This window comes from Phyllostomus hastatus, unplaced genomic scaffold (genome assembly GCF_019186645.2).
Source record: "Phyllostomus hastatus isolate PE091 unplaced genomic scaffold, TTU_PhHast_1.1 phas_contig_64, whole genome shotgun sequence".
NCBI lineage: Eukaryota > Metazoa > Chordata > Mammalia > Chiroptera > Phyllostomidae > Phyllostomus > Phyllostomus hastatus.
This window is the reverse complement of record NW_025333928.1, coordinates 11,081,428-11,101,936: the sequence shown is the minus strand read 5'-3', so window position 1 is coordinate 11,101,936 and position 20,509 is coordinate 11,081,428. Positions and strand designations below refer to the sequence as shown.

Here is a 20,509-nt window from a genome sequence, read left to right as displayed (position 1 = left end):
ATAAGGGCTAGTTTTGTAGAATGTGCATTTATTCAAAATTAGATAGGATTTAAGAAGACTAAAGAGAGGAGGATTATCTACCATGATTCACCATTTACTGAAAAGGAGTCCTATAAAGATCAGCACCATTTTAAGACTTCACACCTACATTGTGGATATAAAAACTGTCTTCTCATTTTAAGGGTCAGGTGTGCATGTACTAGTGAACATCTTTGTGATTAATCATTGCTTTACTAATGCAATCATGGTGGGAGCAGCCACTGGAAAACTGCTCAGGTGTATTAGATCTTAAGCTAACTCTTCTGACGGCAAATGGGAAATGAATGCCAAACCTTGTGACTCTGTTACCTGAGGCTTGCCTACACTTTGACCTTGCTTAGGAAAGCATTATAATTTGAATTTGCTACATATTGTTTGTGTTACTCTTTGTAAACCAGAGGAAATCAAGCAGAATAGGCTAATTCAGAGCCAAATAAATCCATCAGTGGGGATGTCTGGTGTCCTTTAGTCATAAACATTTCAGCCATAGGATACTCCTATAGGAAGCTTCATAACCTAGAATTGTTGATAGATCTTAGTAGAAGTCAAGTCAGAGGGAGAAGAAGGACGTGCACCAGAGTGAAGTATTTCAACCATGTTTTTCTTAGGTCCCTGTATAGCATTGTTCCAGAATGCTGGTGAGTAAAATAACCTGAATGAATCCATTTCCTACAAATGTTTACCATGTTAGTTATAGATTACTTCACCAAACATTTATTGGATACCTACGGTATGCCAGGCACTGGTGCCAGTAAGACAAAGTCTTTACTCTCATCTATGTTTGAAGAGGACAGACAGTAAACAATAAACAGATAATGGACTACTTTAGATGTAATGATAAGGAAAGGCCTCTTAGGGACATTGGAGTAGAGACCTGAATGGTGAATAAGAACACATGGACCTGGTTTGGGCATATAATGCTCTGGGTAAGAGGATGGATCTGAAGGAATGCCACTGTTACATCTGGACTGGACCTTTCCTATCAGCAGTGTGAGAGCACTAGAGTGTGGAGAAAGTAGGCGTTGGTGCAGTAATAAAGTTCTGACATGCTGGACTATTCAGCCACTTGGAATATTTTGGAAGGATCTAATGAGCATGGTGTTTGAGCACTGCTTGCTGTTTAGCTCCCAGGGGAATTGGCCAATACTTCCCTGCCTCCTGGGCTAAGCTGAAGATACTTCCAGAGAGTAACCATGGAACCCAGGCTTATCCTCCACTTTCTTGAGCAGTGTCTGAGAGCTCTCACCCAAAGGGAGAAGCATGAATTTTGTTTCACTAGTGGTTACCTAATGTCAAAACTTACTTGACATTTGGCACTTTCTAGAGTGGAAATTGATTTGCACTTAAAATTTTTAGTACTTAAAATTTTAGTGCTTACATCCTCTTGTGGTAGTTTTTCTTGGAGCAACAGAGACTTCATTAGCTTTAAACATTTCTCATAACTTCCACTGAATTTTTAGCTCTAGTGTATAGTTTCATTTGTAGAAACTATATATTTTATTTAAAAAATTTTTTAAATTTATTTTTGGAGAGAGGGGAAGGGAGGGAGAAAGGGAGAGAAACATTGTTCTGTTGCCTCTTGCATACCCCCAGCTGGGACTTAAAAGAGTGAATGAAGCAAAAGTCAGCCTTATAGGGACTGTTACTCCAATTGCAACTTTGTCTTCTAGAACCATTATTGCACTACCTCTAGATCCCCTATATAACCAACATACCTGTATCTTGCTGTGAATAATGTGCTCCTGTGTATAATACACACCCATGTTTTTGGCCCAGACTTTCAGGAAAAAAATTTTCTGTCTTAATTCAATTATTTATTTATATTTAGATACTTTTTGTATTATAAAGGAACTTGAGCATTTATTTTGTAACATATTATGGTACAAGAAATGTCATGTAACAAATAATTACAAAACAAGAACAGATGCAAGGTATTTCTGATACTACCCATGTATAATGTGCATTCTTATTTTGCCCTCAAAAATTTGGGCAAAACTCATTATACACAGCAAAATATGGTACATAAGCTACCTATGACTAAAAAGTAAGAATAATGAAGGAGAAAAGGTTTTAGCATTTAAATGCAAGTCTATCTTTGGTAGAAATAAAGATAAACTCCACACTAGGCAGCTCACTGTAGTATTACTGTCAGTGGTGATACTGAAGGATAAATTTTTTTTAGTGAGCATGGTACACACCCTTCTGTTAGATAGGGTGCGAGAGTCAGGAACTGTGAGCTTCTCTGATTTGTTTAAAATGTTAAGGATTTTATAACCCAGAAAGGTTTTTACGTCATTTTGAACATAGTTTGAGCTTAAAGGAATTCTTAGACTCCATCATTTTTTGTTTAATAATTATGCAGACATGTGCTTTTGCTCAGCAGTTTGGACTTCAGAGGTGCCTTATTGTGATGTTAGGTTTTGTTAACTTGTACTCTGTCTTGAATATGATCCTCAGCATAAAAACTTCCAGTTGCTGTTTAGATGGTCGAGGCGGGGCGGGGGTGGGGGGGTGGCTGGCTGGCTGTATGGAGTCTTGTACTCAAGATTTAGATAAGAACTATGCAGTATTTTAATTTTTCTACATGTGCTTATAAGTAATAGCACATCAGGCTAATCTTACTATAACACAGATTATTTGTTTTAGTAATTAAAAGAGTTTTTTGTTTCTCAAATGGGGCAATTGAATGGCCCAGTTATTTGTCTGAGGTCATTTACCAGGTTAGAAGAATTTAGGAGGATTCATTTGGCCCTGAATCAGCCTATTCTGCTTTATTCCCTGTGTTATGGGAAGAGCTACACAAAAGCCAAGTGTCAGGTTCTGTTGTAATTGCCAAAAAGCTGATTTCTATCTGCTCTTTTCTTTTCTTGTCTCTGCAACTTGAGCATCTTGAGTAGTGAGATTGCAAGAAGGAATGCCTAGAAGCTTGTTGCTCTCCCGATGCTCTTGTTTTCCGGCCTTTTCTTTGCTTCCCCACCCCCACCCTGCCCACCCCCAAATCTGCTACTCACTGAATAGATATTTTTTCTGTGATTAATTCAAAAGTAATTTTGGCAAAGCTGATTATGGTAATGTGGTTTTCATTATTAGTTTAATTATCTTTGGGTCTAAAATAGATATAAACCTTTATACTCCTGAATGCATTAGTTCTGTGTACCATATAGTCATGGTGGTAAAAGAAAAATAAGGCTTCTTAGCCATATTCTGTTTCTTAATTTTCCTTTCATAGTTTAGTATTCAAAAAAGTGTTGTCTGTTTTGGTGACAGGTCATGTGCTTTCTAATGGGTACATATTCACATGTAAACTTTTGTTTGTTTCTCACAGCGCATGGATTTAGGAGAATGTACCAAAATCCACGACTTGGCCCTCCGAGCAGATTATGAGATTGCAAGTAAAGAAAGGGACCTGTTTTTTGAGTTGGATGTAAGTTTTATTTGATGTTAATTAGTCCTTACTATGAAGAGCCAAATACTGAACTAACAGGAATAATGCAACATGTGTAAGTTACAGAGCAAACAAAATAGATATTTGTTATTCCATCACTCTGGCCGAGGGCTAGAACACAGCCAATACCATTTTGTGTCTACCAGTTTGTCTCTCACCCCAACATGATTCTGTATTTTGTATATACCATTTCCTTTTAAAATTATTTTATTATGTGTTTTTATGATTCCTTGAATGTTACATTTATTTTTGTATTTGAGGCTTATAAAAATGGTTTCATAGTATAGATAGTTGTTAACTTTATTTTTTTGTTCAATACTATGTTCCTGTTTATCCGTTTTGTTGGATATCGTTTGTTTTCATTGTTGATTGAGTATTCCCCAAACTATACGTTCTTTATTCATAGACAATATGATTGATTCTGGTTTTCTTTTTTCTGTTTGAAGAATGTTATGAATATTCCTGAGTATCTTCTTGGTGCACGTGTACAAGGATTTATCTAGGATATATTCTGTTATCCAGGATATATTCCTAGGGGAGGAATTTGTAGCTATGAGGGATGTGCATGTTCATCCTTTCAAGTAGTTCTGTAATGTTCTTTTCTCTTTTCTCTCTATTATTTCAAAGTGGCTATAGCAGTTTACACCCCCAATAGCAATGTATATATCCCCACCCACACTTGGTATTTTCAGACTGTTAAATTTTGGCAATTTAGTGGTTATAAAATGACATTTTAACAACTTTGGTTTATTATTGTCTCCCAAAGGAGCCTTTCCACAGAGGGGAAGGGAGGGAGAAAGAGAGGGAGAGAAACATCAGTGTGTAATTACCTCTCACACGCCCCCCCCTCCTGGGGACCTGGCGGGCAACCCAGGCATGTACCCTGACTGGGAATTGAACTGGTGACCCTTTGGTTCGCAGGCAGGTGCTCAATCCACTGAGCCACACCAGCCAGGGCCCAAAGGAGCCTTTTTAAAACCATTTTTCCTAATTTGTCCTCCCCTCCATGATACGTTGGATGTCATGATATCCATGATACCAAAGATAAGCTGCATATAAGTTCATATACTATGACTTTTTTCATGCCACAAACCATTGTAATATATAACATACCCACTAAGACCAGTTTTTACTCCACCCCTGTTGAGAATGTCTGATGTAGAGTCACTCTTTTAATTTTTTCTTTTCCCTGATCCTCCAACACAAATATGACTTGAGATCAGTGGAGGGCTTTGATGCCATTCAGTTTCCTGCGTTGAAGGCTGGGAAGGGACTGATCTGGAGGTGAGGAAGGCAGAGAAAAATAAAACCCAAGGAAAGGCATTTTACCTCTAAAGGACATTTTAAAGGCTATATTGTTGCTAGAGTAAATTCTGTTTAAACCAGCAGCCTCAAAGAGTGATTGAATTAAGAATTCTACAGAATACATTCTTTCTTTTAAAAAAATTAATTTTTGTTAGAGAGGGAGAAAGGGAGAGAAACATTAATTGGTTGCTTCTTACATGCCACCAGCTGGGGCCTGGCCTGCAACCCAGACATGTGCTCTGACTGGAATTGAACCCCTCAACTTTTTGGGTCACAGGCCAGCACTCAGCTCACTGAGCCACACCAGCCAGGGTTGAAAGGTACTCTTTAACAGCAGTGTGCTCTCAGCATTGAATCTTTGAATTCACTAAAAATGCCTTTAGCAACAGCTCATTTGTTGGGGCTTGTCATCAGATGGGGCTTGGAAATGGTAATTTTGTATATTCAGAGTTTTAATTCTTCAGTAACCTGAAAATGATTATATAAAGAGGCCATTACCTTGTGATAGCGGTTTCAGAAAATCTGGTAGGTATACAGGTATATAGTTTGAAATTTCAGTTTTAGTTATATAGTTTTATGGATCACAAATCTTAGCATTTCTATTAAATCAGGTCAGTGCACTTTTTATTTATTTTTAAAGATTTTATTTATTTATTTTTAGAGAGAGGGGAAGGGAAGGAGAGAGGGAGAGAAACATCAGTATGAGAGGATCGATTGCCTCCTGTCCGTACCCCAGTCAGGACCAAACCTGCAACCCAGGCTGTTGGAATTGAGCTGGTGACCTTTCACTTTGCAGGATTTTGCCCTGCCAACTGAGCAACACTAGTCAGAGTGCTCAGTGCATTTTTCAAAAGCCTCAATTAATTTAATGCCAGAGAATAGATGAATAGAAGAATTGAGACTACGGAAAGAGACTGAAGCAAAGATAGTAATTTAGTTTATTTTGAAGGGTGTGTTTTCAGTCAGAACAGAGAAAGTGGGTTGGTTTTCAATGAACAGTGTTGGAAACTACGGATTAGCCAGTTGGAAAAATACCAAGTTGGATCCCCAAAATAAATTTGTTTTTGTCGTCTTCACATATGATAAAGCCTAGAAGTTGTAGGAGAAAGATGGATGTATTTGTTGTATGCTAATAAGATATTAGCATATGAAAAATATCCATGCATAAAATAAACTGGGGCAAAATATTTTCAGTATATATGATGATGGGCTAGTTTCTTTTACACAGTAAGACCTCATTTAACATTGTCAGTGGCTTCTGCAACTTCAAGTGAAAAGATGTATGAAGAAACCAGTTTGTCCATAGCTGCTAATAGATATAAACAAGAGTAAAATTTTTAGAGCATCTTGTGGATGTTGAACGAAACAGTGTTATTTGAGGACCTGCTATGTATGAAATTCATTGTGATTGACAAGAACAGTAGCAGTAGCTCAATAGAAAATGGGGAAAGGACATTTCTTAGCAGGCATTTAGTCCTATGGCAGGTGCTTACCTTCACTCAAAATTAAAGAGATGGAGATTTAAGTAACCCCGAATAGAACTCCTAGAAAATTGAGCATCTATGGATGTGATAGCTCATTTCAGCAGTACCAGTGATGAAAGTGTATCTGACTTGCATATGTACAAAGATAAGTTTGCTCCAGAATATTCTTACGGTGTTACAGTTATGGAGAGTAGGAACCAAGAAGACTCTCAGTGAGGGACTGGCTAGATTATAGCTCTTTGTGATGGAATGATGTATAGCTATGAAAAGAGAATTGAGATAGTTCAGTGTATGTTGATGTGAAATTACCTCTAAGATAGATTAAGTAGAAGAGCAAGATGTAGTATGATGTTTCCATAGTGTATTTTTCAAAAAGGGAGAATGTTATATACTCATTGACAGGCTTAGATGTGTCAAGTATGTTTAGAGGAACCCAAGAGATTATGAACACTTGTCTTAATTGGAGGGCTACAGCAGGTCAAAAGACCTTTTTGTGCAGTGTGAAAATTTAACATAGATGGAAATTATTTTTTTGTTTAAAAAGGTAACCATGCCTTCCTCTATCTCCTTAAAAATAATTTAGACATTATAGAAAGCTTATATTAAAATGTTTAAGCCCTGGCTGGTGTGGCTCAGTGGGTTGAGTGCTAACCTGAGAACCAAAGGGTTGCTGGTTTGGTTCCCAGTCAGGGCACAGGCCTGGGTTGTGGGCCAGGTCCCCAGTAGGGGGCATGTGAGAGGCAACCACACATTGATGTTTCTCTCCCTTTCTCCCTTCCCCTCTCTAAAAATAAATAAATAAAATCTTTTAAAAAAAATTTATAAAATGTTTGATAACCAGTGCTGTGAACACATGGAAGAGGTCCTCCTGCCCTAAAGTGTGAAGGGTAATCTGGAGCAGCTGTGTTTGTATCAGGGTAGTCTGTCGGGAGATGTCAGCATGTCCAGTGTACATGTATTGTATGCTCCTCCCAGAACTCCATAACTGGGAAAGTATCTTAGGGGTTTGTGCAAATGAATACACAGAAAATATGCTTGTTGCAACTTTTTTCCTACTGGGAAGAAAAGAAGTTATTGTATAGTAAAACTATTTATTTTAATGGGAAACTGATTACACAAGTTGCAGTCCTGTCATACTGACATTTCATAAAGCTCTAAGCAGTTATCTCTGGATGTTAGGGAGATTTTACCGTAAAAGGTTTTTTAGCGTAATGGCTCTAGATATAGTTCCCATGCCATAGAATTTACCCTACTTTAAAAAATTTAAATAGCCCTGGCTGGCATAGCTCAGTGGATTGAGCGCGGGCTGTGAACCAAAGTGTCGCAGGTTCGATTCCCAGCCAGGGTACATGCTTGGGTTGCAGGCCATAACCCCTAGCAACTGCACATTGATGTTTCTCTCTATCTTCCTCTCTTCCCTCTCTAAAAATAAATACATTATTTTTTTAAAATTTTAAATGTATACATAAATGTGTTTGGATGTGCCTGAGTTAGTTTAATACTAAAAATGGCTTGACTTTAAAATACCAAGCTATATTAACCTTTATTTTCTTAGTTTTGCTGATGAACTTAGAAATAAAAATGAAGTTTTTTTCTCAAAATATATATTTGTTAAATTAAGTTGATAAAAATGACTGTTGGTAGATAATACACATTTTCTGTTGCAAAATCCAGAACTCTAGAAGGGTCCGAGACTTTTTACAAGAAAAATCTTTCCATGTGACTAGCTGTCCAGTACTTATCTATTGAGGTCACTTGAATTTTTCCAAGAATGTTGTCCATTCAGAATAAACAAATATATTTATAAGAAAGGCTAGTTGTGATTTTTAAATTAAAATTACATATTTTTATAAAGATTTTATTTAGTTTTAGAGAGAGGGAAAGGGAGGGAGAAAGAGAGGGAGAGAAACATCAACGTGTCCGTTGCCTCTCACGTGCCCCCAACTGGGGACTCGGCCTGAAACCCAGTCATGTGCCCTGAACTAGCACATGGGAGTTGAACTGGCGACCCTTTGGTTTGCAGGCTGGCACTTAATCCACTGAGCCACACCAGCCAGGGCTAAAATTGCAAACCCATAGGAGTTTTTTGGCCAGATGTAGTCAGTGCGCCCACTCTTGCTACCTCTGACCTGCTGCTGCCTCCTGATAGACTACCTGTTGGCACTCTGCTCCTAGCTTGCCATGTAAGCCCATGGGTTGTCCAGGTCCCAGGCCTGGGACCAGTAGTTCCCATGTGTCCATACTGAGGTTAGTTTCTAGAAGGGCTGCAGTATGATTATCACTATTGGGAGATGGACACGTTTCATTTTCACAGGTTGTGAACCATCATTAATCCATGATTTTTTCTGATTTTTCTTAATAACTTATGTTTGTGTAGCTCACCAAATGTTTTGGTAGAATATCTTCATGTTGGCAATAATTCTTTGCGGTAAGCCAAACATTTATCTCCAAAGTGTTTGAAAGTGCTGTAAATTTGGTTTCTTTGCCAGAATTAATTGAAGCAGTATTGTGTCGTGCTAGGAGGAATCAGATTCTGTTCAGTGGATCAATCAGGAGTATTTAGGAACTTTTTTTTTTTTTTAATCCAGGTTGTATTACAGAGACAGCTGACAAAAAAATTATAATATTTATTATTATTATTATTTTTTTAATTTTATTTATTTATTTTTAGAGAGGGAAGGGAGGGAGATAGAGAGAGAGAGAGAAACATCAATATGCGGTTGCTGGGGGTTCTGGCCTGCAACCCAGGAATGTACCCTGGCTGGGAATTGAACCTGGGACACTTTGGTTCCCAGCCCGCGCTCAATCCACTGAGCTACACCAGCCAGGGCAATATTTATTATTTTTTAATATTGAAAAAATTTTAACCAAATACCTTAATTATTACAGGCATTTGAATTGTATTTTAAATCACTTTTATTATACAAGATCCCCCCCCCGCCCCCCAGAACAGGTTGGTATAGTCAGATTATCATGAACACTTTTAATTTAGATGGTACTAAGACAGCTATTTGTTTATTTTAGAAAAGAAAAACTTAAAATTAGAGTTTGTAGTTGACTTGTTACCGTATTTTTGGACCATAAAGACGCACCTAGGTTTTAGAGGTGGAAAATGGCGGGGGGGGATTTTTGAAGCAAAAAGTGTGGTAAAATATTTAATAACATACTATTTCACCACTGTAAATGTAAATAGAACTCAGCAGCAGCATTAACAACCATTATTCCTTCCAAATGGGGAGCTGCATCTTATAGTCCAAAAAATAAGTAATTCATGATGCAGCAGTTTAAAAGAAAATTCTCTTTATAGAAGGTGGCATCAGTATTAAAATCTATTTTGTTTTTTAATTGTTGAGCTCATGACTTAAATGATGTTTGATTTTCAGTAGACCTTTTATAAGAATTCACCAGGCCTTTTTACAAATTTAAAGTATTTGTAGGCTTTAAGTCACTTCTATGCAATTTGTAAGCAATTGTCCTATAAGAGTATTTGCCTGTGTATGAGAAGATATAAGGTGTTTATTGTATCATTTTGGTGAAAAGGGGTTAAAATAGTTAGGTTAAAATACAGTGAAATACTACACAGCTGTAGATCATAGAAAACTTGTACTTTGATGTGAAAAAAGATAAAACGGAAACTTGCAAAACTTGTTTGGTTGGAATAAAAATTGTGCTTTTATCTACACTTAAAAATTTTGTTTCTTAATTGCAGTTTACATTAATATTATTTTGTATTTCAGGTGTATAGCATAGTGGTTGGACAGTCATATGCTTTTACAAAGTGGCCCCCCTGATATTTCAAGTATTCACCTGGCATTGTTCATAATTACTACAACACTATTGACTATATTTTCTATGCTGTCTTTACGTCTGAGTGACTATTTTGTAACTATCGGTTCACATTTTTAAACATAATTTAAAAAGCTACATACTAAACTTTTAAGTGATTATTTCTATGTCATATAAAGTCAATAGGTCCAGTCCAATTGTTGGTATAGTAAGCAGAAATAAAAATTTTAAAGTATTTATGCCTTGTAACTTATTTCTACAAATCTCTATTCTAAGGAAATATTTGGAAACAGATGCAAAAATTGTTTTCGGTGGGAGGGATTAAACACCGGGAGTGTATTGACTCATACATAGTTCTGGAGGTCAGATGTCTGAGAAGAAGGTTTTGGCAGGTTGGTTCCTTCCTGGGGGCTGTGAGGAAGAACCTGTCCATGCCTCTTTACTTGCTTCTGGTGATTTGCTGACAATCTTTGGTATTCTTTGGGTTGTAGATGCATCACCCCATCTCTGCCTTCATCTTCATGTGGTGTTCTCCCTGTATGTCTCCAGGCAAACATTGATACCTAGACATGTTTGTGGTAGGATTGTTTGTAAGATTGAGAAATTGGCCATAACAAAAATGCTCAAGAAGAAGATGGATGAGCAAACTATTGTAAACTGTGCCCTTGAAGTTAATGTTTATGAAACCTATTTAGTGATTTTATTGCTTATGATATGAGCAAGACAAAGATGCAAAATTGTATATACTGGAGATTTCGAGTCTAAACTTGTGTCTGTGTACTTAATCAGAATTTATAGACCTGAATTTAAATCCCTTCTCCCCTGTTCTCTTCCTGCTCCCTGGAGGCAGTCCCTTACGTATTGCTTTGAAATACAAGAAGCAAATGCTTTCTAAAAATATATATACTTTTTAAGATTTTATGTATTTATTTTTTAAAGAGAAGGCAAGGGAGGAAGAGGGAAGGAGAGAAACATCAGTGTGTGTAATTGGTTGCCTCTTGTGCCGTCCATCTGGGGGCCCGGCCAGCAACCCAGGCATGTGCCCTGACTGGGAGTTGAACTGGTGACCTTGTAGTTCACAGGACAGTCCTCAATCCACCAAACTACACCAGCCAGGGCAAGGAAGTAGATGCTTTTGAAAAGCAACAGCTTACTTGTTAAATGCCCCATGCTGATCTTTTAGCAAACTATTGGCTACCCTTTTAGCAAACTATTTCAGAGCAATTGCTGGACGCCCATGTCACTGCCACAGTTAAGGCATTGACTGTAGGTGAGCATTCTGCAGCTCTGCTGACAAAAAAAGAGGTTGGGTATCATGCTCATAGAACTTTCAACAATATAAAGCTGTGGTTAAATGAAGTATTCTACTAAAAAAGAAAAAACTGATTTACCAGTTTTTCTTCTACTTTTTATTATAGAGAATCTCAAACAGTAGTAGTATATGTAGTAGTATAATGAATCTCCATGTACCCATGACTCAGCTTTAGGAATGATCAGTTTATGACCAGCTGTGTTGCATCTTTGTGTTCCCACTTCTCCCCCAAATCTCAAAACACCTCACACATTGCATTATTTCATTTGTAAATATTTCAGCATTGCCATGCATACAAAGATCTGGTATTATTCTTGCTTGTAACAGAATCTACTTATTTAGCATGCTTTAAAAAATGTGTTAAGGAAAAAAATTAGACATACAGAAGTGAAAAGAATAATCTCTAGGTTTCATCTTGCAGTTTTCAGTGGTTATTGACATGAAGACTTTTGTTTCATTTTTATCTTGTCTTTTCCTCACTGGATTTTTTTTTAAGCTTTTATTTATTTATTTTTAGAGAAGGGATGGAGAAAGAGGAAGAGAAACCTCAATATGCGATAGATATATCCATAGATTGCCTCTTGCACACCCTTAACTGGCCAGCAATCCAGGCATGTACCCTGACTGGGAATCGAACTGGTGACCTTTTGGTTTGCTGGCTGGCAGTCAGTCCACTGAGCCACACCAGCCAGGGCCCCACTGGATTATTTTATACTGGCTCCTAGACATAGAATTTCATCTGTAAATACTGCAGATAGTACATTTAGAAGATAATAACTTTATTTACAATAATTGTAGTTTAACATTTCGTAGGCAGTGTTCAAATATCTGAGGTTGATTCAAAAAGGAGTGGTTTTTTTACAGTTATTTGTTTGACTCAGGATCCAAAATAAAGGCCACACATTAGAATGCTTTGTCAGTCTTTTTAAATGTATTCAAACATAATTTTTAAGTCATATCTAGAATTTTGCTGATTGTATCTTCAGGATATCTTTTTAAACATGTTTTCCCTCATTTTTGAAATTCTCTATAACCTAGGAATTAGATCTGGAAGCTTGGTCATCAGATTTACCAGTTCTTCTTTGGCCAAGAAACTTCAAGGGCAGAGCTGTGCACTTCCTGTTGCAGCACCTTGAATGGTACTTTGATTAATGGGCTTAGGTGTTGCAGGCAGCTTGAACTGTTGGTTGTAAATGTCCTAGTTAGCCTTTGGCCTAATGCTTTAAACAGCAGTGGAGGATTATTGCCTTGGATCAGTTATTTCACTAGGGTTGTAGCATCTCTTACTAATTTAAAACATTCACATGGTTCAAAATTTAAAAGCTATAAAGGTATGTTGTGAAAGCTGTCTCCTGCTGTGTTCTTCAACCACCAGGTAGCTGCCAGAGGTGACCAGTTGTTAACGTTTCTTCAGTTTACTAGAGTTTATATAGATATCTGAGGGGAAACTATATCTATTTTCCTTAAAAACAATTTTTTTAATTTATTTTTGGTGGGAGAAGGGAAAGAAGCATTGATAAAGGAGGGAAACATTGATGTCTGAGAGAAACATCACTTGGTTGCCTTTTGCACGCCCCCAGCTTGGGGTCTGGTCCACAACCCAGGCATGTGTCCTGACTTAGAACTGGCAGCCTTTTAGACTGCAGGTTGGTGCTCGGTCCACTGAGCCACACCAGCTGGGGCTATATTCCTTTTTTTAAAACATAAAACAGTAGTGTAGTCCACACTTTCTCTATACTTGCCCCTCCTTTTTGGTAACTTTTCAATGTATCTTTGAGATTATTCCCTGTTGGTTGGAGTTTCCTTATTCCTTTTTGTGAATACATGGTATTCCAAAGAGGATAGGTATCTACCTTTTGTGATAATCACGGTGTGCATTGCATTATACTTTGGCACGCCATGCATGTATCTGGGAAGATTTTAGAAGCGAAACTGTTAGATCAGAACGGTGTGTGTTTGCCATGTTGATAGTGCCTTAGCGAATGCTCCCACCCATGAGAATTGAATTTTTACATCTTTGCTAACAAAATTGCCAAACTTTGGGTCTTCACCAGCAGAGACCCAAAAGGTATAAAAACGTATTTCTTTGTGGGCCTGACAGAGTTGTCATAAAGATATTTCTTTGTGGGTGTATTCCCTGCTTGTACCCTCAGTTTGAGCTTGATGGGCAGCACTTCGGGCACCTTTCCCCCCAGGAGCCACCTAAAACTCAGGTGTGTTATCTGGGATAGGGTGCCTCCCAGTGTTCACATTAGCTTCTCCAGCCTAATGTGCTCTCAGCCTAAGCATCCAGGCCTTGATTTTTTGAGCATTTTGTCTAGGAAGTCCCTGAAAAAGGGTATGTGTTATACTTAGTGTTAGGTGATCTGTGTGTAAGTGTTAGGTGATCTGTGTGTAAATACATTTTCAAGTTTCTCAACTTGAACACTGGCAAATAGTAACGTTAACTCATTAGTTTAACCTGTGGAAAAGTTACAAAGCAGTATATTTCTTTAGTGTTTACATGTTGAAGATGTAAATAATTTAGTGAAGTAATTTAGTTTCTCTTTAATTTAGTGGAAATACAATTAACCTTCTTGTCTTGCTCTGTGATGTTTTATTTGACAGGTTTCTAGAACAATACACCACATCAACTACCGTATTTTTCAAACTATAAAACGTACTCCTCCCCACCCCCAAATTTGGGAGGAATAATGGTTGTTAATGCTGCTGTTGAGTTCTGTTTACATTTACATTGGTGAAATATTATGTTATTTATGTTATTAAATATTTTATCACATTTTTTGCTTCAAAATTTTTTCCCATTTTCTTCTAAAACCAAGGTGCGTGTTATGGTCCGAAAAACACGGTAATTTCCGAACTTGAATATGCCAGTAGTGACCGCTTCTAACTGTGCCTACTTTTTCTGTCCTCCAGATGTACAGTGTAATAGATATATTTTATATTTTATAAGTCAATCCCTGTGTGACCTGGGACAAGTTATTTCACCTGGGTTTTTTTAATTTTATTTTATTTATTCATTTCTAGAAGGGAGGGAGAAAGAGAGGGAGAGAAACCAATGTGTGAGAGAAACAATAATTGGTTGGTTCTTACATGCCCCAAACTGGGGATCTGGCCCACAACCCAGGCATGTGCCCTGACTGGGAATCAAACTGGAGACCTTTTGGTTTGCAGGCCGGCACTTAGTCCACTGAGCCACACCAGCCAGAGCTCACCTGTTTTTATTAATAGAAACTGCGTTGGTCCTAACAGCCTCTGAATTGTGATGACTAAGGTATAGGGAGACAAACCACAGGGGTCCTTGTTGCATCCTAATACCATCACTTAGTAGTTGGGAAACTATCTCAGTTTCTTCACCTGGAAAATGAGTCACTGCGTGGCTATTTTGAGGAATGTGGAACGGGCAACAGTGCACAGGGGCATGTGTTTGCTGTGACCATTCTGATAATGTGGTTTTGTCTCAGGCTTACAGATTGCTGGCCGGTGTCATTGCTGCTGGGTAAGTGGAGTCAGGAACTGCACACACAATCTTGTGTGTATGAAAGGACAGCCCCCTGCAGCAGCAGTGAGACCTGTGTGCCTATTTTGTCAAAGTGCTGTGCTCAAGTACCCTTCGTAGTTTGTGTTTCGTTTCATCATCCTTGAATAAGAGAAGTTGAATGACGTTCTAGTAAGTTGTAGGTTGTAATTAGCACGTAAGTTTTAGACTCAAGTACCTTTTTTAAAAAGTCAACTAGACCTGCTCTTTGATTAGGAATCACTCTGAAATTGAGAATCTCATTGAAGAGAGGGTGAGTAATAGAACAGAGTCATCTTTTAAAGAACCTGCCAGTTAAAAGACGTCTCTGTGGTCTGCTTACTCTATTTTGTGGAGTTTACCATTTAGTTTATAGCTTATTAGATGTCTGATTCTGATTCTTGACCCTGCTGAGCCAGTTTGGATTCTGCTTAAGGTAAAGTGGTTTCTCTGATTGGTAAAGACACTGGCAGTGTTGTCAGATGTCTGTTCCCCATTCAGTCCCTAGTGGGTGGATCCCTGGGTCTGTCTCAGGTGTGAGTGAGCTGGCTCATTTGTGTAGACATTGGAAGGGCTCTGCAGCAAGTCTCAGTGCCTGTCTGTAGTGAACCTGGGGCACCTCAGGTCATTCTCTTAGAAGCTTTTGTCCTAGGTGAGCACAGGTGGTGCGTGAACCATATCAGCTCATGGGCACTTTGATCTTGGTGAGTCGGAACTCCACATTTTCCCAGGAAAGACAGTGTGTGTAGGCAAACAAATGCCAGTCATTTGCTTTCCTGATTGTTGATGATTTGAACATAGTGAAATATTCTGATAGAGAATATTTGGATGACCAACAACAGGAAAGAGATCCCGAGTTCCAAAATCAAAAGCCCCGTGATTTAATCTGAGGGTTGGCCTCAGTGACTGATGATGTGTCCTGGGGGACTTGGCATCGTCATAGAGCCTCTTTCCTGTCTTGACCTATTTTCAAGAATTGTATTTACTTGAAGAGAGTGTTTAAATTTCTGGAGGAGACCATAACCCTCTCTAGAGATCCTACCTACTGGCCATTCCAGTGTCAACTGATTCTTGTGGCGTACTTTCTTCACAGCTGACCTGCTCCTGCCATCTTTGGGGGGAGGGGTATAGATTACCACCACTTGGTCTGTTGACCTAACTTTCATCTGCCTTGTTTTCATCTTTGCCCCAAATTTTCTTTCCCTATATATATATTTTTTTCTTTTTCTTTTTTTTTTAGTGATCATACTGTCTGACCCTGTCATCCATGGTTAGATTCACTTGCTTTCACATTTAACATGCTGCCAACATAAGCAGGATGCTTTGTGGATGTAACTTAGGAGGTGCTGCTTATCATTGGTTGTAGCCTGAAAATTGGACAAGTGGTTTGCTCTTTGTATGTATGTGAAGTTATGTTGGGGCCTTGGATTAGTATGGCACCGTAACTGCTTAGCATATGTGACATCTTGCTAATTAGTATTTTATTGTTTCCCACCAACTCTTCAGAATAAGCAATTAGATTTTTAGAGTTTCTTTTCCTTTATCTCTTTGGGTAAGTAGTATACCAATTTTCCTGCTACTTTAGACAGTAGGCAATAACTAAACTTATTCACAGCTCTCAGTAATATTTGTTCTATTGTTTTGTTTTGAGGTGGAAGGGGGAGCTCTACCCTCAGAACATGAGGGGTAATATTTGCGTGGCTCACAAAGACCAGTGAGTACATCATCTGCATTTCCCACAGCTCACCAGAGGAGGGCTCTAACAACAGTCTCAGGCCAGCCTTTTCTGTCCCTCAGAGAACACTATATTCATTATGGCCAAGTGTTGTAATTTTCCTCAGTGTTTTCTTGGAAACGTTATTGAGGGATGGGGGTCCTTTTACAAATTTTGGAAATAAATAAATAGATGAGAAGACCATACTTCTGAGTGATCATTTGTTTTAACAAAACCCCTTGATTTAATGTGATTACGGATGTGTTGGCTGGAATGTAGTGTAAAATCTTCCCACTGAACCTACAGGCTTTAAGAAACCAACCCAGGAATATTTTCCTGTCGAACAGTTGGGTTCTGAGATCATACATGTAATTGATTCTTGTTCTCTGCTTCTGCTGAGCTAGGCAATGGATCACTTGGAGTCCTTTATCGCTGAGTGTGATCGGAGAACTGAGCTTGCCAAGAAGCGGCTGGCAGAGACACAGGAAGAGATCAGTGCAGAAGTTTCTGCAAAGGTATATACCTGGGAGGCTTTTGCCTTGAGTTATTGGTACAAATCACTGGTTAGAACTGGGCTACTAACAGGCTAACAGCTCACCATCAGCACTGATAGTGCATCTTTCGGGTGGATTGTACTCGCCACCTTGGGTGTAAGGAAGGAGGCTGTCAGGGAGATTTCAGCCCCCAACAGCTACTGCTTCTGTTTCCCTGCTCCGGATATATATGTGTTTTTTTAAAGCTTTGTTTTTTTTTTTTTAAACATCCCACATAAAACAGGAAATGGGGCAAGTGGATAAATGGTTGGACTGGTACATCTGTATCACGGAACGAAGGTAGATCTGTATATAATTGGCCTGAGTGTCAGCTGCATTATGCTTCTGTTCCTCCTATTCAGTGGAACTGAATCTGATCCTTGTTTTTTTCCTTTCAGTTTTGTAAAAGCAATTGCAGTTGCTAACTGCATCAAATGTGCTATTTTATTTCAGAAAGTAAATACAAATAATTAGGCGTTTTGCTTACAGTTTAAGTTTGTGTATTTCAACCTAGATATTTTATTACCCTTACCTGAAAGCTCAAACTGTGATAGAAGGCATAAAAAGAGGCAGCCTATAATGTGACCAATGTTTTAATTCTCGTAACCATATTGGAAGTAAGAGAGATGGTGCTACTTTTATTGGGATGGAGTGCATAGGTTTATTTTATGGTCAGAGTCTCAGTGTTGGCAATAAGAATGTCATAATTACCAAAATTCATATGTGATCTACTGAGGATCTTCGACTGTTTCCTTTTGGTGGAGTAGACTTTATTTTTAGTGCAGTGAGAGAACATTCATTTTCATTGTATTAAAAATCTTTTGTTTTTAGATGTCTACTTACCTGATTTTTTTCCTTCCCTCAGGCAGAAAAAGTACATGAGTTAAATGAAGAAATAGGAAAACTTCTTGCCAAAGCTGAGCAGCTGGGAGCAGAAGGAAATGTGGATGAATCCCAGAAAATTCTTATGGAAGTGGAGAAAGTCCGCGCAAAGAAAAAAGAAGCTGAGGTTAGTGAGAAAAATGTCTTAGAGAAAGAGAAAACAATAACTCCAGAGAGATAACTATCTGGGTTGAAATTAAACTATGCCTCTGTTTCTTGGTATTAGGAAGGAGTAAAAAAAGATGATCTATTGACAGGATCTCAGTGCACACTTGGGTTTCTCTTCACTGCCTAAGATGAGTCACTTGCCAGCTCTGAGCATAATTCCCACGTGTGGAGTACAGTCCTGAGTACTGAGCCAGTGAAGTAGTGCTAGTGAGCACATCCTGTCAAAAGGTCCCAGAGACCAGTTTTACTGGGTGTTTGGAGTGACACTGTATCTTCAGTAGAGAGATCCTGTGCCGGTGGGATAGATCCAAGTGGTATCGGCCTGGATTCCTGCCCAGGACACATTAGTAGTGTGGTAGTGGAACAGGTCAAGAGGGCTCAGTGTTTCTATTACTGACAACCATTTCTTCATGGGTTATTGTATCTGTTGGATATCCTGTGGTTCTTGAATCCTCACCAGTAGAATTGAAAATGGCTCAAGAATGGAAGAGCCTGAGGGAGGATAAGATGCATTCCTTTAGTAAGTGCTTGCCAAGCTCCAGCTTAGTGCCAGGCATTTTTCTAGTTGTGAGTAAGCCAAAAGAGGTTCTTTCTTCAGGGAGATGGCAATGGAAGGGGATCAGGGCACAGACAGAAAGGAATACGAACAGTTGGGTAAGATTCATTCAGATGGAGATAGATGCTTAAAATAAATGGTGTCTGGGTTTGACAGTGACTTTGAGCTGCAAGGCATCTCTAGGTAGGGTAAGGTGATCCTGAAGGCTACTTAGCTGAGATCCATAGACTCAGAAGTTTATCAAAGTGGTGGGGACAGGGGGTTCAGGTAGAGATGAGATGGCATGTAGGTGCCCTGGTACAGGTCTGGTTTTATCACTGTACCCCTGGTTCAGCATGGCATACATAATAGCATAGTGCCAAGGGCCCATGGGTGTTAGAGCAGTGCCTCCTGAGATGGTGACAAGTTGAAGGGACAGAGCAATAGGGTTATTCACGATGGAGCTGTCAGGACTACTTTCTGGGATACCCCAGTACAGTCTGGAATTGAAGTCACCAGTGTTTGTTAGAAGGTGGTGCTGAAATAATGCTTCATGTGGGTGGCAGACCAACACCTTCGTAAGTGATACTTGTAGATAGTATAATCAATTCCCTTTTTAAAAATTTTTATTTATTTTGCCCTGGCTGGTGTAGCTCAGTGGATTGAGCGTGGGCTGTGAACCAAAGTGTCGCAGGTTTGATTCCCAGTCAGGGCACATGCCTGGGTTGCAGGCCAAGTCTCCAATAGGGGGCATGCAAGAGGCAACCACACACTGATGTTTCTTTCCCTCTTCTCCTTCCCTTCCCCTCTTTCTAAAAATAAATAAATAAAATTTTGGGGGGGAAAAATTATTTTTTAGAGAGAAGGGAAGGGAGGGAGAAAGAGAAGGGGAGAAACATTGGTGTGTGGCAGCAACATTTGGTTGCCTTTTGCATGCCCCCAAACTGGGGACCTGGCCCACAACCCAGGCGTGTGCCCTGAGTGGGAATCCAGCTGGCCACCATTTGGTTTGCAGGCCAGCACTCAATTCACTGAACCAAACCAACTAGGGCTAAAACCTACTTTATTTATATATAAAGGCAATTTATATGTATAAATTGGTTATGTTGTTTATATATGTATGTATGTATAGAGGTACTTTATATATATATAAATTGATTATGCTATTATAGTTGTCCCAATTTTTCCCCCTTTGCCTTCCTCTGTCCAGTATCCCCTTCCCTCCAGCATTTCTCCCCGCCACCTTAGTTCATGTCCATGGGTCATGTATATAATAAGTTCTTTGGGTTCTCCATTTCCTATACTATTCTTTTTTTTTTTTTTTTTAAGATTTTATTTATTTATGTTTGGGGAGAGGGGAAGGAGGGAGAAAGAGAAGGAGAGAAGCATTGACTGGTTGCCTCTTGCATACCTCCAAGTGGGGACCTGGCCCATAACCCAGTCATGTGCCCTGACTACAGCCTTTCAGTTTGTAGACCGATGCTCAATCCACTGAGCCACCCCAGCCAGCGCCATTTCCTATACTATTCTTAACATCCCCCTTTCTTTCTTTGTATCTACCAGTGTTGCTTTTTCATTCCTGTACCCTTTCCTCCCTTCTCCCTCTTCCCCTTCCTAGCTGATAACCCTCCACATGATCTCCATATCTTTGGTTCTGCTCCTGTTTTAGTTGTTTGCTTAGTTTGTTTCTGTCTTTTAGATTCAGTTGTCGATAGTTGAGTTTGTTGTCATTTTAACATTCATAGTTTTGATCTTTTTCTTAAATAAGTTTGTTTAACGTTTCATATAA

General features: G+C 38.8%; 1 protein-coding gene across 7 annotated transcripts in view; it reads left to right on the top strand.

The window, feature by feature from the left end:
• Positions 1-20,509, top strand: part of LUC7L (LUC7 like) — a 49,868-nt gene that overhangs the window by 14,726 nt on the left and 14,633 nt on the right. For all 7 annotated transcript variants that reach the window (XM_045848929.1, XM_045848928.1, XM_045848930.1 and 4 more), the window contains 3 exons: positions 3,365-3,463; positions 17,007-17,117; positions 18,001-18,144. In XM_045848929.1, coding sequence (XP_045704885.1) covers positions 3,365-3,463; positions 17,007-17,117; positions 18,001-18,144 — 354 coding nt within the window. The remainder of the gene's footprint in view (positions 1-3,364; positions 3,464-17,006; positions 17,118-18,000; positions 18,145-20,509) is intronic.